Raw genomic sequence first — 17635 nt, forward strand, 5'->3', positions numbered from 1 at the left:
CAGAAGGTCCTGTGAAACAGTAAAAGTAATCTTTGGGTACTCATAAGGAGCAGGAAACCCTCTCATGTAGAAGAATCCGAACAATGATTACACGTAAGGGTGGGCAGGGCCATGGCAGGGTAAGGTCTGTCCAGACACAGGAAAGGAGTATAGGGAAAAGCTTCTATGTTTTAGTAAATCCAAAATTCCAGTCTGTGCACTCAAACAAAACCCAAAACAGGTCCAGGGAGGGGTGATGAGAACTAAAGGTGGCTTCGCTGCAGAGAATTTAAAAGACTAGTGCTCTTCAGATGTCCAAGGGGAATGTGTGGAGATTTACAAAGTCCTGAAGGGCAGGAGATGCTCACAGGCAGCACCACACCTTACTGTTATTCCCAGTACAAGAACCACCCAAAACAACATTGGGCTGGTTCCAAAACAAAGCAAGAGGTGCTCGGCAGCACAGCTCTGACACAACTGCAAATCTTCACCTGGTTTTTGAAAGCCTGAGGAATTCATGGAAGGAAAACCTACCAAGGACTCATAAAACATCAGTAAATAGTTTCTGCAATACCAAGTCCCTGAGCTGTAGGTCCTGCCAGGTGAGGGCACACACTTGAGCCACGCTCCCCTGCAGCACTCACTGGGCCCTGTCATTTCAATGTCTGACCAGCCTTGTCCTCAGGGGGCCCAGCCTAGCCTTCTCTGTGTTTCCTGCAGGGATTTTTGATGCATTTTCCATGAGTTTGTTCCCTTTTTTTCATTCATATCTGGGTACTTCTGCATCCCTCTCAACTCAGTCCCACCCAGAGAAGCTGTTGGGTTTTACACCTCCAATGGGGCACCAGGGCAGCTCCAAGCTGAAGTGTGAGATCCTTTATCAGGTTGTGACAGGCGAGGACGTTCACCTCTCCACCCCAGAGCAAGTTCTTCACCCTTCACGTGGGGATCAGCTCTTCCAGTGGGAAGCACAGGAGATCTTGAGGCAGCACCAGGAGCACAAGGACAGGGACTACAGCAAAAATGCTGTGTGTGTAACTACTCGAGCTGAGAGTTCAGCTAATGCAGAGAGCACGTTTCCTTTCCTATACCAGTTGTTAACAAAACACATCGGGGACAATCCCTCAGGGGACGTCACCATTTCCTCGAGCACTCTGCCAGATTTTTATCTTTTACTTTTTCTAACATGGTTAACCTAAATTTTCATGTCCTCGATCTGAATTTCCAGCCCTTTGTGTGTCTCTGCTGTTCTCCTCAGCACTCTGTCCCCCACAACAACATGGAGCTGGTGCTGATCCATGTCACTGCAGCAAGTTCAGGCTCTGCCCACCCACAGCCCACATGCAGATCACCCCTCTTCAAACCACCCCCCTCAGGACACTCTCAGCATATCTTTCAACATTCCCAGTCTCCAGCTTTTTTCCTCCCAGCAGATCCCTTGTATTTTGGGTTATTTCTTGCCGGAGGCATTAGAGGCCCTTTATCCGAGTTTATCAGCAATCTGGCTGCTTTGGCTGTGGTTCAGATTCTTTTCTACCACATTTTTCTGTGACTAATTCTTGTGAAATTTCTGCTCCTTTGGTGGCACCAGAGCTGTTATTAACATGGTGTGAAATCCTTCACTGAGAGGCGACAGAGGAACACAATGAGAAACCCCAGCAGTAAGATTTAAAGAAAAAATAAATCAGTAAGCCACAAAAACTGGATGACTATGTCAGTAGTCCAGGGAGACAGAAGGGGGTTCCAGTCTTATTAACTTTTTTTCCCAATATATTCCAATAAGAGGTTTAGGGGTAAATGTATCCTATTAACAGCATCTCGATGACAGTGATAAATCCTCTCTGTTACATTATTGCATATAATACACAATACTGTTCCACCCTTCTTGCTCATTCTTGTATTTCTTCTACATTTAGCTGCAGTACAAGATTTGGACACACAAAGAACAAGACCACCCACAGAGGACAGAGGCAGACCAGAATCATGGAATCATTTGGGTTGGAAAAGCCCTCTGAGATCATTGAGTCCAACCATCCCCAAAGCACTGCCAAGGCCACCACTGTCCCCAAATGCCACATCCACAGGGCTGTTAAACCCCTCCAGGGACGGGGACTCAGCCCTGCCCTGGGCAGCTGTGCCAGGGCTGGGCACCCTTTCAGTGAAGAAATTCCTGCTGCTGCTGCCCACCCTGAGCCTGCCCTGGCCCAGCCTGAGGCCGTTCCCTCTCCTCCTGGCCCTGTTCCCTGGCAGCAGAGCCCGACCCCCCCGGCTGCCCCCTCCTGTCAGGGACTTGTGCAGAGCCACAAGGTCCCCCCTGAGCCTCCTTTGCTCCAGCCTGAGCCCCTTTCCAGCTCCCTCAGCCGCTCCTGGGGCTCCAGCCCCTTCCCAGCTCTGTTCCCTGCCCTGGACACGCTCCAGCCCCTCAGGGTCCATCCTGTAGAGACGACATGGACTCACCATCCTCAGGCACCGTCCAAAGCCTTCTGGTTCAATCACAGCTCAGTCTCTTCTTGTTCCTCCACAAGTCTCACCTGCAGCAAAGAGGAGACAACCCAGAGCAGAAGTTTAACCTACAGGAATTTAGTTTAGAAGTTTAATTTACAGGAATGGTACTCCAGTGTGAACACAGAGGGGAAAAAATCAAAAGCCCTGAGGCCAGTGCCCTGTCTGTACCTATCCCTGCCAACCTCTGCTTCGTGCCCTTTCCAGGAGCTGCTGGAAATCAGATTCAGCATCATGGGGAGACACCAAATCCTTTCAGTCACTCACTAACACAGCACCCAGGACTTGTCACATAAGCACACAGCATCCAGTGCCCCACAGGTACAAAGCCCACAGGAGGGAGCTGAAGGAAGACAGACTTGGCCATTGTGGTTCAAGGACCTGTGGAAGATGCTTCACAGGGAACTTGAGCGTTTGGAGAAAATTGCTGTGGTCGTGGGAGGAAAACACCTCTAAAATCCAATCTGGTCATGCCTGGGAGGTGGGGCAGGATGCAAACACTCCAAGTACCAGGAAAAACCAGCAGTTCCCCGCTCAAGAGAGGTCATTTGTAGGAAGGGAAAAGCCAAGCAGCAAGACTTGAACAAGGTCCTGCTCCAAGAAGATCTTTCCCAATAGGACCAGATGGTCCCACAGGGGATCCTGGGAGCTCCATGGAGGAAGAGACCCTTCCTCAAGGTTTTCAGGTGTCTCCAATACAAAATCAGTTGATCACCAACATCTCTCTCATCTGCCCACATTTTGCCTCTGCTTTGCTCTTCCAGCCCCACATAGGGGATGGAATTATCCACAATTAAACACCGGGACCAGGGATGGGCTGAGCCCTGGGCACTCCTGTCCTGGTACCACTGACCTGCCTGAGCAGCCTCTCACTGGCCTGGCAGTGCCCAAGGCCAGGCTGGACACTGGGGCTTGGAGCAGCCTGGGACAGTGGGAGGTGTCCCTGCCCATGGCAGGGTGGCACTGGATGGCCTTTAAGGGCCCTTCTGACCCAAACCATTCTGGGATTCTGTGAAGCAGCACAGAAATCTGCACATGTGTGTCCCAATGTTTTTTAAATACAATGATATTTTAAGCAGGGATCTTCAGTATTTTGGTGTAGCTCAAGGATGGCTCAGAGCCCACCAACCAAGCCTGATTTCTGCCAGTCCCCTGTAGCACATCAGAGCTCTGGGAATGCTCAAGGTCTTCCATAAATTTTGCCACCATTAATTTTAACCTTTTTCCTCCTCAGATGAAATACAAATGCCAACAAATGTGCAACTGAAGATTATCTAAACATCTCACACAACACACCCCAGCTGGGAATCCCCCTCCTTCCACCATTCAGGAATTTTGTTGGCTACAGAGGAGCTTTGAATACCTGCCCAAGGCTTTCCTTCGCTCAGGGATTTCCTTCCCAGCCCAGACTTAAGTCAGGTTTGACACCCACATGTCAGAAGGCCAAGCTGAATGCCAGCACTGAGGAGTCATTGTTGAGATGTGATTCCCACCGTGACACAGCTGCTCCCACCCTGCTGCTGCCGTGCCCAGGTTGGAATCCTTATCCTTGGCCTTTCAGTTCATCTCTCACATCCCACCATGCACTCAACAGGAAAGGACAGGAGAAAGGAATGGGAGGCCAGAAAGGACTCCAGACTTGTGCAATATATCTTTGTATTTAATTCTTATTTTTATGGGGCCATGGAGATGCTCCCAGGGCTGGAGCGCCTCTTCTCTGGAGCCAGACTGGGAGAGCTGGGGGTGCTCACCTGGAGAGGAGAAGGCTCCAGGGAGAGCTCAGAGCCCCTTGCAGGGCCTGAAGGGGCTCCAGGAGAGCTGCAGAGGGACTGGGGACAAGGCATGGAGGGACAGGACCCAGGGAATGGCTTCCCAGTGCCAGAGGGCAGGGCTGGATGGGATATTGGGAAGGAATTGTTCCCTGGGAGGGTGGGCAGGCCCTGGCACAGGGTGCCCAGAGCAGCTGGGGCTGCCCCTGGATCCCTGGAAGTGTTCCAGGCCAGGTTGGACATTGGGGCTTGGAGCAGCCTGGGACAGTGGAAGGTGTCCCTGCCCATGGCAGGGGGGTGGAATGAGATGGTCTGGAAGGTCCCTTCCAACCCAAACCATTCTGTCATATTTAAAAGCAGACCACCAAGTTCCAGGAAACTATGAAAAAAACCCCCACACTGGGAATCAAATTTTCTATGAAAACAGAAAAAGCCAAATACTGCACTATCACCCTTCAAACCCAGATCAGTCTGGCCCTTTTGAACTGTAAAAGCCTTTTTCCCACTACTTAGCAAAAGATCTCCCATATCAGCCTTCACAGAGGAGAGCCTCCAGCAGGAGCCACCAGGAGAGTCACTGCTAACCAGTGACTTGCAAGTGACATGAGAAGCACAATTAGTTTGTGGGGAAGAAAAACGTTAAATATGCTTTTGTCACTGAATCTGAAGATACTTGAGTTATTGACAACTCTCAACAACAGGAGTACAGTTCCTGCAGTGTGCTTTGTGCCAGTGCATCCAATCACTGCTACTGGCCAGTGCAGCTCCTCAGTTCCTTCCTTGTACAAGTCAGTAATGACCAGAAACTGAAACTCTGCAGCTTCATCATGGGTGAGGAGGTTCTTCCTCGCTCCCATCCCCCAGCTCCTCTGGACAGCCAGTTGCCCGAGAGGAAGGCAAGGGGCTCCGGCCCCATGAGCTCAGCCTGCTGGAATGCTGCTGCTCCTGTGTCCCCAGGGCCTTCTTCCTCCTGTGGGAGCAGGGGCAAAGCTGAAGGGGTTCCTGAGGATTTATGGGGTGAGAAAAAGCCAGGAGATACCACAAACCCCCAAGTGTTGCTTGTACCTCTGAGGACCTGCAGCCTTACCCCAAGGAGGCAGCCTTGCTCGAGCACTAGTGCAGTTCCACGTGCTCCTGTGCTGGCACCTCAGATGCACCCCCCTGTTCCAGGGCTGGCCATGGCCCTCCTCTTTGCAAAGGCTGCCATGTCCCACTGGCTGCTGGCTCTGCCCCTGTGGCTTCCAGCCCAGGGTCTCTAGCCCTTGGGAAAGAGGTGGCAGCTGCCCACAGCAATGCTGTCCAGCACCTCTCTGGGCTGGACCCAACAACTTCTCCTGTGGAAGTCAGGTTTGGCAGCTGCTCAAAGAGCTGCTTCCCATGCAGGAGGCTGGATTACCCCAAAATCCAGGTCAGAAGCTCCCCTTAAAATCTTGGTCACAGGGGATGGGCTGGGGTTGGCCACCTGCTATGCCAAGGTGGAGGCTGATGCTACAGAATTAAATGAAAAGGGGACCAGGGACAGAGAATGCGAAGACAAAAAGGATGGCACTGGAAAGAAGATAAAAGAGAACAATTGCCTTTCACACACAGATGGAATCACTGAATCACAAAATGCTTTGGGTTACAAGGGACTTTAAAGCTCATCTTGTTCCAGCCCCTACCATGGGCAAGACCAGGTTGCTCCAAGTCCAGCCTGGCCCTGGACACTTGCAGGGATCCACGGGCAGGCACAGCTGCTCTGGGCACCCTGTGCCAGGGCCTCCCCACCCTCACAGAGAAGAATTCCTTCCCAATATATCCAACCTAAATTTCCTCTCTCGGTTTGACCCCATTCCCCCTTGTCCCGTCACTGGTTTCTGGGTGCCAGTGCACACTGACAGCTCATGTTGAGTTTTCTCAGCCCCAAGTCACCCCAAAGCCCAGAGCTTCAGGCTGTTCTGCTGCTGCGCAGTCATGGGCAGAGCGTGGGGCCAGCAGCTGCCTGCCCTCCCCATTGCTCACTGGAGGGAGACACAGGACAGCACTGGTGCTGCTGGTGGGGCTGGTGAGGTGGTGCCACCTGACACACCTGGGCTGGGGGAAGTACAGAAAATAACTCACTCCTCTTGAGCATTTTTATAGCTTGTAACCTCCTCTGGAACTCTCGGTCTGGGAGCCAAGCCCTCAGATAATAAAGCTGTGTCAGAGTTGAGAACACTCGTAAAACCCTTCATTTGCTCTCCCATAGCCTCCTGCTCATGTGACTCACACCACACTTCCTTATGCAACCACGATACTGCCTGCAGGGATCTTTGCCCCTCCTGGTGTGGAACAGTGGCAGGGACTGGAGCAGTGTCTGCAAACCCCTGTCCCCGTTTCCTGCAGATGGCGGAAGAGGCTGCTGGAACAACCTGGCCAGGACCAAGCTCTGCCTGCATCCTCCAGGATGCTCAGCCTTGGCCCCAGCCAGACTGTCACAAACACCACGAAAGGACTGTTCATTTTCCGAACTGCAGCTCTGGACTGCAACACCCAGGTCCCTTCTCAGCTGCAACTGCAGCCAGGATGCAACAGGAACCGGGAATCCCAGCAATCCACACAAACAACCGGGCTCTCAAAACCCAGGAGAATCACTTCCTCCGCCTCCCCAGCTCTCACGGAGGTGCCATGAAAGCACAGGGCTGCGGATTTACGGGAACCTCTGAAAAAAGCTGGGAGTCCTGCCTCCAGCACAGTGGGATTAACAACGGTGAGCTGGGCACAGGGAACACAGAATAACGAGGAATGGTGAGCTGGGCGCAGGGAACACGGAATAATGAGGAACAGCACCCGCTCCTGCCAGCACAACACGGAGCAGAGATCCTGTGGGAAGGAGGGAGGATGCCCATCGGGGCACATTCACACATGGAGCTTTGGAAAGCTGGGAAACAGAGCAAGAGCTGGCTGAGGCTTCCCGGCTGCAGGGGTGTCGTGGGTGCCCCAGGCGAGGTGGGTGGCCCCTGGCACCTCCTCGCTCCCTGCTAGGAGACTCGATTTTAATTGCTCATAAAACTCCAGCAATTGTTTGCAGTTGGAGCGGAGCTCTCTGCGCTCAGCATCTGCCCCAGGCAGAGATTTTTGCTTTAACTTCAGCTAAAATTGTGGAGTTGGTCCTGGTGCACTTAAAGGGGAAGAACAAGTCCAATATTATACAGGGGATGTTAGAAGGAAAAAAACAGGAAACCTATTAGCCTTACTGTGATCCCAAACGAAACAGAAACAGCCATCTCAAGCCTCCCGACTAATTAGAGGCTAAAAATATAATTGTCAGACCCCACAGTTACATGCAAAGCAAATTGTATGGGCCGGTCTTTGTTATTTTAAACAAAATTACAGCTCAGAGGGCTGTTTCTAATGAAGGCCACGACCAGCTGCTCTTCAACAACAAAACTCCTTTGCTGCTGAATAACCATTAAAAAGAAAAGATTGGGCTACCAGAGCCCAGGAATGTCACAGCAATACCAGATGATGGTGACGAGTTGCCAAAGTATTCAGATTGCTCTGCAGCATGAAGGGATCGTAATTTATGGTCTAACCAGGGAGAAGGGCTGAATTCCAAGATGCAGAATTACCCACGGATGAAGGGCTGCTGAAAGTGCAGCTTAGAGGATCTCACAGGCACCTCTACATGAGCTGCTCAACAGAGACTGGCAAAAGTCTACTGCAAAAATATATCATAGCAGTGATGGCAGAGGCGACAGATTGGTGGCACTTCTGTCCCCAGCACTGCTGGGACCATGGCTACAACTGCCAGAGCTCAGCCAGCACACTTGGAGCAGGAAGACCAATCCCATGTACTGATCCAAAGCAAAACCAGCTCACCTATGCAGCTTAAAAACCCGAAGATAATAAAAGAATTCTTCAATATACTGCACTATTTATGCAAAGTATCAGTCCCTGAAAAGGACAGATCTCAAACCAATTACTGGTAGATGAAGTTTCAGAATGGAATAAATTCCATCAAGCTTATGGGAAAAGTTGTCCTTTTTGTTGCTTGGAGTATTTAAAACTTCATTAAATGGTTGTTTTTAGTCCAGGTCTGAATACATGAATCTCCACAGGCTCTGGGTGAGCAGAGCTGCCCTCGGTGCCCTCGGCACACCCCAACCTCCAGTTGCTCTTCCCAGGACCAGGGGCTCAGGGTCACAGACTGAGTCTCATGTTCAAAGTTATCCTACCTGGGAGATGTGGGGAGGGCAAGAGGAGTTACCCCAGGGGAGGGGGCCACCTGCCATGGCACTGCATGGCCCGCCCTGAGTCCCAGGGGATGGTCCCAGGCCAACACAGAGCAAGGCACGGCCATGGCCTCGCTCAGCCCTGGCACAGAACCACATCCCACCCCGCCTCACCCACAGCCACCAGGAGAAGGTCACAGCTTGCAAACCCTTCCTGGTCATCCAACTGAAGAGTCAGGTCATGATTAAAGTATCTTGAAAGCATTTCATATTTAAAAGCAATCGTGACCTCTTTGAAGGCTGATGAGGCTCCAGCTGCATTCCAGGTGGGAACAGCTAGGTTTCAAATGTGGGATTGTTCCCAAGAGCTCAGGCCAGGACACATCAGTCAGCTCTCTGCAGGACTGCAGGGTTCAGGGAAAGCTGCCATAGCCAGGAATGCTCCTGACTGCACCATTCTACAGGAGAAAAGCCCTCAAAAACACACCCACATGTGGCCAGTGCTGGGCTGGTCCTCATGCCCATTCCCAGGGCAAGCCCATACAGCTGTACAGGGAGAATGCTGGAGGCTGGGATCAGCCACGGAGGGACACAGGGAACACAGGGACAGATTATCCAGGCCTGTGACTGACAGCCAGGCACAGGGGGAGAGGGACAGAATATGCCTGTGCCAGCTGCAAAGGAGAGCTGGGGATGCATGTGAGGATAAGGTTACACAGAGCAACAGGACAGAAACCAGAGCCCTGCTGGGACAGCAAATGCCCAAGGAAATGCAGGAGGAGCAGCAGAGCAAAGGAGAGAATGGGCAGAGTGAGTTCAGGGTTTCAGGAGCACAACTGCCACAGAGTCAAACCTTCCAAATGGTGAAGGAGGGGAGAATAACATGGAGATTTTGCCAAGCTCAGGGTTTTTGCAGCAGCAGTTCCAGGCTGAGGAGATGAGGGACTTCACTTTGACTGGGCTGTGTCCAAGGGACTTATCCTGGAAGTGGGGAAAAAAAATTAGGCACAGGAGGTGAGTAGGAGCAGAGGTGAGCTTTGCTTTTAACAGGGCGGAAAGTACATGGCACGGGAAAAGACTGAGAGGCAGGTGAGAAACTGAGCAAGGGGGGAAGAGGAATAGTGCAACAGGGAGGAACAGACAGCACAGAGGCAGAGAGGAGAAGACAAACCGGAGGAGAACTTGTGCCTGGTACAGGGAAAGGAGCAGAGTACCAGAAGGAATGCAGAGAGGCAGGAGGGGATGCTGACACTGTATTTTGTCCTTTCCCCTCCAAAGAAACAAGGTCCTCTGCAGTAAAAAAAGAAGAGGAAAGAAGGCTGGAGAAATCAGAGGTGTGCCTGGAGCAGCCACAGGCTTAATACCCAATACAAGCAAAGCTCTGGTTTGGCAAAGTCCAGAGTAGCTCTGCCACAAGCCCTGAGCCCGCATGGCTGTGGGCAGGCCCAGACCCCAGAGCTGCCCTGGATGCACCACTGCCAAAAGGGAGAGCAAACAGGAGAAATTTTGGAAAAGGAAATATGTGAGAGGAGAGACGGGCTGGGGATCACAGAGCTTGGGAAGAGCAGTGCAGACCTGGGGCAGAGCTGCTGGTGGGAACAGGGGCCACTGAGCTGAGCAGGGGTCACCGGGGCAGGAGCAGCACTGGGGTACAGGCAGCTTGGGGGTTCGTGCTGCTGAACAGTGTAGAAATGAGGCCTGCTGCGGGTGGAAGGAACAGTGGAAGCCACGGACGGAAGGATGCAGGAATGTAGAATAGGGTGTGGAGAGAGCTGGGGGGGGGGGGAACAGGCAAACAAGACCTGAGCCTGGGGGAGGAAAACACCACCAGAATTCAAAAAATGCTGAACTCGATAGGCTGGGCCAGGGATGCACCTGGAGCCAAGACCTGCCAGCCACCTCTGTGTCGGGCTCAGGGGACAGCTTTGCCTGGGGACTAAAAAAGCAGTCTAATGACAACTTGTTTTGCAGAAGAGTGAAGAAACAGGGGAGGGGGAGATCCTTATGGTGCATCCAAGCTGCAGGACCATGTCCCCAGCAGCATTTTGTCTGTCCCATCCTTTCCTCTGCCACATCTTGCTCAGCCAGGAGTCAGGAGAGATGGATCCACAGAGGAGCCAGAAAACAGCTTATATCACTTGCAAGATGGAACAAAATGATCTTTAAGGTCTCTTTCAACTCAGGCATTCTGTGATTCTGTGAGACAGGGGTACACAGGCAGATTCTGATAGACCCCAGCTGGAGGATCCAGCAGTGTCACCCAGATGCCATCAAGGTGTACGGGATAATGAGGGAAGAGAGCAGAGCTCCGCCCTTTGCCAGACCCCTAACGAGCACTGCTATCCATCTCTGCAATGATTTTAAGCCTAATTAATTTCAGCTGCCTGCCTTCCTGCCAGCTGACTCTGCTCTTTCCATTAATGACAGTGAAATCGGAGTTTCAAGGGGAACACAGTGACGGTGAAGGAAGCAGAGCTCGGACCAGGCAGGAGTTTCCCAGCTCATCTCCCCTCTCCTCCCAGGGCTGTGGCTCTGGTGGCACGGGGCTGGGGCAGCTGGTGGCACCAGGTGGCAGCAGCACCCCGGGGATGGTCCCCTGCCAGGTCAGCGTCTGCCTCCTCTCCTCCTCCATGTTCCAAAGCCGCCAACAGGAGCGGGGACAGGAGCGGGGACAGGAGCGGGGCCTGGCGGAGGCGCTGCCATCATTCCCCATCCCTGCCAGCCCGAGGCAGCCGCAGAGAGGGACATGGAGGATCCACGGACCGAGAGAGCCCTGCTGCCCCCGTGCCATGCCCACCCTCCAGGCCTTTCATCCCAAGCTGGCAGAGAAGGAATTCAAAGCAAGGCTCCAAGCTGAACTCCATAACCATCGGACTGACACAGACAGGAAGCACAGCTTTGGCAAACATTTCCAAAGTTCCCTGTAACTCCAGCCTGTTGTTCTCCAGCTTTGTTTGCTTTTCTTTAAAAAGGCAGTTGGGACATTTCAAGTCACAATTAAGCCTTTATTCAAGTACACACAATTGCCTGGTCCCTACCCAAAGCAGTGCAGATGGACCCATCCCAGCTGCAGTCCAGGCTCCTGCCGGTTCCTGGGGGCCCTGCAGCTCCGGAGGGAGGGATGTGTGGGCGCTGGGCTCCCTCTCATGCTGCCCTGGCAGCCCTGGTGCCTCCCTCCGCACCGGGCACTGACTTCAACTCAGTCTCAGGAAGGCAGCAGCTTCAAGGAAACAGTGCTTGCACTGCTGAGGTCACATCCCAAGTCTCCAGGCCGGAGAAGTGCTGTCTAAACTGGTCTCTGTGCAAACACTCCATTCTCGTTATGCACCAGGAGAACTCACCTTTAACTCCCATCAACTCGGGGAGTCTCTGACGCCAGTTTTTTCTGAAAGGCAATCTTTGTGACTGCAGAAAAAACCTGAGAGATGTGACCCAAATGCATCAGAAGGCCCTGAAATCCAAAGATAAAGTCCTGAAGTGTGCCACTTCCCCTCTCCACCCCACTACAGCTTTTCCCAGCCAAGCTCAGGGCTTTCCCAAGCACCCATGTCCTGGCACTCAACATGTGGGTATTTTAAAATAATTTCAACCAAACAGCAGCAACACAACTTCAGCCCTGTTGTTATTACAAATATAACTATTATTCTTTTACACAGGTGCATAAACATACCCATGTGATATTACTTTAGGAGTCCTAAGGTTTCTGAGGCATGTTCCTGTAGCCAGAGGACAGGGTGGATGGGGGGAACTATAGCCCTTGGTAAAGGGCAGCCAGGACACCTTGGGCATCTAAAGTGGTGCCTGCCTGCAAGGATCTGGAATCTCTCCTGGGGCAGAGAGTCAATAGAAACAGTGTCTGAAAGCAAAAAATACTGCTGTTATTCCAGGTGATCACATGCCCTGTAACTGTCCTGTAACACTACTGGGGTTCACAGCCGTGCGACAGCCACAGTTCCAGCTCCGGCTGAGGCTCCTCACCTCTGGAACCACGTGCTGCTGGCTGGAGGCAGACCCCAGGCCAGAGCTCAAGTGCCACTATATTCACCACTGGCAAAATTTCTAGGAGAGCCTGTTTTTTCCAAGGGTAGTTTTCTTCCATGGGAATAAAATGAAGCGTCTTTTAGTAACCCACATAAAAGCATGCATGTGAGAAAGCTACGACCGAAACCACCAGCAGGTTTGAGAGGACAAGGAAGCACCAGGATTTATTCTCTTGACTCACCCAAACCAAGCCCAGTTTCCCCAGCAGCCTCCTCACAAGCGACGAGGAGGATCTCGTGCCAGGCCCTGCAGCTCTGATCCTTCAAACGTGGCTGGGAACACACGGCTCTGCTGAACGCTCCTCCCCGCTCCTGGGGGAAAGCCAGGTCCTCTCCAAAACTTGCAATAATTGTGCCATCATCACATTAAGTTCCCAGCTCCCCCCTTCACAGGAAGAACCCCTAAAACAGAGCAATGAACATTTGCTCAGGGTTTTTACCATCAAGCTACAGAAGACCACAAGAGCAGATGAAAACCCTTGAGAGCTGTAATTAATAAGTTAAGAGCTCCCTTTCGATTGCATGTCCAACTTGAGCGTGGTCAGAGCTGTTGGCTCCCATGGAAACCCTGGGTTTGCAGGCACTGTCCTGGAGGTTTGTTATGTTGACTGCCTCGACATCCTCCTTCCCAAGGAACCCTCTCAGGGCTTTGTGTTGCCACTGCTGTTCTTCACAGCCAGGCAGCGAACATGGAAACTTGCCCTTCATGAAACTTTTCTGGAGGTGGTATCCCTCCTAAAACCAAGCAATACCTCACCTAGTGTTTAACAAACCCCTTTTCCCACCCCAAGCCCCCAGAGCTTAAGGGGGTTAAACCAGAGCCTTTGGTCTTTTATTTCCAGATATCTGGAGCCTTCAAAACTGGTTTGCACTTCAGCAATGGAAAATCCCATGAAGGTATTGCCTCGCACACTGACCTGCTTTCATTAGTAACCTCACCTCAAAGGATGTGGGCAGGTCAGCAAGTTCAGCTGAGCTTAAGTGCTCCCATCTTGTGCTCTCCCTAAGCACGAGCTTAACTGCTTCTAAAAACAGTGCTGGCCATGCTGGCTGCTCCAAAGGCACTCTTAGAAAGGGAAATCCCCAGCCAATCGATACAAGGGAAGAGAAGGCAACTTGATATATATAGCAAGTCCCCAGCTTATCTAGCAGCAAGAGCTGCTCAAATTCACACACACTGTCCCTTCCCTGCTGGCAGCTTCCAACAGGATGAGGGATGAAGGTGGCCACATGCTGAGCTCGGTACCAAGAGGAGCCAGAGGATTTATTCTCATCTGCTGCAATTCGCACAGGGAACACAGCCTGGGATTTCTTCCGCTTAATAACTGACCATAATAAAACTCATTAAGGATCAAATTCCTACCTCTATAAGTTTTAGGACAAGACTGCAATGCATCAGACTTACTCTAACACAAAGACAAATCTCAGGAAGCACTGGGATTTTTATCATCTTTGCCCAAACACGAGGCAGTTCCCTTCCTCCTGACAGTGCATCACTGACACACACAGATGGAACCCCAGGGTCACCGAAACCAGTGGCAGCTCTATCAGCAATTCCAGCTGACTCCAGGTTTTCCCCAGCACTGTGTTTTCACTCCAGCCCACGCTGCCATGCAGGCCAGCATCCTGGGCTCCAGCCCCCCAGCTCCAGAACAGGCAGAATGGAAAGCTGGAGTCGCAGCACTCAGTGAGACATCCCACTTCCCAGCTTCTATCGCTCCAGTATCAGCCCTTTTCTGTGGGATTTTGGGGGGTGGGAGGAAGCAGGAGCGGCAGCACAAGGGCAGTGGGATCCCACCTGCTGGGCTGCTGCTCCCCAGGGAATTCCAACAGAGGAACCGGCTGCTCATTCCGGCTTCAGTTTTGAGTACTTCATCATTAGTAAAACATGCTGAAAATGTGACTTCCTGTGCCACGAGACCTATTGAACCTTTTCACAGAACTCTAAGGAACTTCCTCTTATGTTTCAATAAAAGACAAACTTACAGGAAGAACAGTTCCTCTCATACTTCTGGGAATTCCTCTAGTAAAAACAACTATTGAGGAAAGAACGATGCAGTGGAACAAAGAGAGGGAGGTAGGAGATTCGCTTGTCACTAAGTCTGTGGTTTATTATAAAACAAAACTATGAATCCACTTTACAGAACAGAACCACTTTTACTTCCTCTTTTGCCTCATTTAGCAATGGCAACAAAAGCTCTGCAGAGTTTCCTAATGAGCCAGATCTGCACAGAACCTCTGCACTCAAGAGTTTCACATTAAAAAATAATCTCAATTTGGTCTCCTTGCTGAACAAAACAGGCTCTGTCTAGGATCATCTTATCCAGCATCCAAAGGTGCTTAGCTACCCACTTTCATTTGGAAATGCAGACATGAGGCAGCAGAGAGGGATCCATCTGCTCACTGGCATACTGGGAAGAGTGGCACTCCCTGGAGAGTCCCCATAGATTAACTTTCCAATTCCAGAAAGGGGAAAGAGCAAAGAACAGGGTAAGGAAGACAAGACCTCGTGCCAGCCCAAGGAAGTGCAAAGGACAGCAGGGAGGGGTATGAGTTGCTCGCTGGCACATCCCAGCCCTGGCAGGCACTCCCCATGGATCTGCATCCAGCCTGTGCTGGCTGCCTGCCGGTAACGTGGCATTCCCTCGGGCAGCTGCCTGCAATATGTCTCCAGGCTGCCCTATAACGAGCACAGTACCTTGGATGCTGGGAGCTACCGGCTCCCTGAGGAACGCTCAGTGGTATGAGTCAGCCACAGGCAGCAGAAAGGACATGACCAATTCTTCAGGCCAAAGCAGGCCCATTCATTCAGTTCTTCTGATCACGTATTATCTCAAAGTCCTGCAGAGGTTTCTCTGCAGGCCCTGCTCCTCCCTACATCCATCAAATCTCAGCCTGAGGCAGCTCCACTAATTACCCCTTCCTGCACCTTCAGCAAGCAGCAAAGCTCCTCTCCAACACGGTTCTTCGGTTCTTTGTGCTCCCAGCCAGCTGTGGGACACAAACAAAGCATCTGCTCTCCAGGATGATAATCCCCAGTATCACCACATCACACAGAAACAGCCAGCATCCCTGTGAGTGTTTATGGCAAAGACAAACTGTGCCCAGGTCACCCCTCCAAAAGATGCTGCCCCCGAACTCCTCCCCACTGTTCTCACCAGGCACGGCGAACACCCACTCCAAGGATCCCAAGCGCCAGGAGAAGCAGAAGTGGAGCTGTCACAAAGCAAAGCTGCTGCAGCAACAGCTCTGCTCAAGGGACTGTTTCCCCTGCGGGCAGGAGCCGTTGACACGGCCCTGAGGGATGGTGCAATCCAGCAAAACTGCAGGGAACGTCTGGGACTTGCTCTTGCGTCCGCTCGGGGATTTCTGCACTCACCTCCAGTACCGGGGAATCTCCCATCACGGCCCCTTCCCTCACCACAGCACTTCTAAAGAAAAGATCCTCTATTCTTGCCATTATGTGCCCTTTAGGATGCACCACAGCTTCAATGCCCCCCAGAAAACAGGGACTTCACAGCACAAACAAGCAGTTCTCCTTGGAAATCAAGGGACTTTCTCTTCCCGTAGGCAGCTATATCCAAACATGAAAGCTCAGGGCACAGCGATAACAAACATTCAGAGGCCAGTGCAATTTCACCTGAGATTCGCCTGAGTTAAGAGGCAGCAAGGCCCTGAGCAGGGCAGCAGTGTGGGAGCTGGAGTGGGAGCAGGAAGGATGTGGTTATCCTGGGTATGATAAAACTCCCCCAAATGTAGTAACAAAATTACTTCATAAAGGCACTGCACCCTTTGAGCTGTAGCATCAACCAAGGCTGGCAGTGTCAGAGCTGGCATCAGTAGTACCAAAATTCCCAATCAGCTGGTTACCAATCAGCTCAGCTAGGCTACGACTTCTTTGGGAAGAGCCACTGCTGACCTCAGCTCTTGTCCCTCTCCCTGGACAGGGTGTTATCCCTCTTTCTGCAGAAGGGAAAGGGGCAGCAGGCAGAGCCCCTGGCACTTCATGGAAACCAGGTCTAGAAGAGACGTTTCCTTGCTGCAAGCAAGACGAGAATTCTCGTTGCCCAGACTCCCTCTCACCGTATCCACTTCCCCTGGCTAGGTTTGCACACACATCCATGGTCTTGAGATATCACCTGGCTGTCAGAGGAGGTGTGTAGACACAGGGAACTTTCTTTTCCTAGAAAAATTACCTCTTGTGAAGGGGTGGATGTGAAAAGCACAAGCCAGGATTTCCTGACAGCGAAATATTAAGCATTGGCACTTTCCAGGAGCAGCAGATCTCCCCTCCACAGCAGGCAGGCAATGAAGAGCCCTGTGCAGGTGAGACAGACATTTGCAGAGGGCTGGAAACGAGAGAACCAGGCACATTGTTTAGGAGCACAAAGGATCCAAATACACAGAAGGAAAAACTGATACCCCAGAAAGAGGTGCCAGAGTTAATCCCTCTGCAGGGCTCCCAGCCATCCCGCTGTCCACTGGGACTGGAGGGAAGTGGCTGCTCCAGAGCACAGCAGACAGACACTCCTCACACCAGAAGTTAGCAGCAGTTCCCTGAGTCACAAGGGCCACATCTTTTAAAAACTAAAGCAGCACTGAACTACAGCATCAAAGGAAATAAATCCCACATACAGAGGACATAAATGTCTCAGGCTGTGACAAACCCTGGAGTCATCCTGGAGGAGCACTGGAGAGGGAATGTGTGGCTGACAAGGGTCCAGACCTACCCAAGGGCACAGGAAAGCTGACAAGAGGACACAAACCATGAACTGTACTTCAGCACAGCCAGAGGAAAGTTTAACACCTGGGTCACTGGGAATGTACTGCAGACACAGCCTCCTCAGTGGTACGTAAAGCAGCTTGAAAAAAATCTCTGGTGTTTCCAGAGGAGCTCACTGACTCCCACTTTGCTGTGTTTCTTCCCACCAACCCCCCAAATACTTCACAGCTGTTCTTTCCCCATCCAAACACAGGCTCTGTCCTGGCACACACAGGCTGCTCTGTCCCACATCCAACTTCAGCCTCCCCAGGCCTCGTGCCTGAAGAGACTCATTTCCACTGCCCCAAGCTTGACCTCCAGGGCAGCACAGGCTTTTTGGCCTGTGCCCAGATGCCATGGGCTTGCTCTCAAGTTTTCAGCAAGAACAGA

At 51.8% G+C, this 17635-nt stretch overlaps 1 protein-coding gene across 1 annotated transcript in view; it reads right to left on the reverse strand.

Moving 5' to 3' along the window:
- The window catches only part of MTMR4 (myotubularin related protein 4), a 57147-nt gene that overhangs the window by 33757 nt on the left and 5755 nt on the right, over positions 1–17635 (reverse strand). Inside the window, exon 2 of the mRNA XM_042025853.1 lies at positions 2437–2510. Coding sequence (XP_041881787.1) covers positions 2437–2439 — 3 coding nt within the window. The 5' untranslated portion in view covers positions 2440–2510. The remainder of the gene's footprint in view (positions 1–2436; positions 2511–17635) is intronic.

This window comes from Corvus kubaryi, unplaced genomic scaffold, assembly GCF_017639235.1.
Source record: "Corvus kubaryi isolate FWS band 111438036 unplaced genomic scaffold, C.kubaryi_AGA036_p1.0 37284, whole genome shotgun sequence".
NCBI classification, from domain to species: Eukaryota; Metazoa; Chordata; class Aves; order Passeriformes; family Corvidae; genus Corvus; species Corvus kubaryi.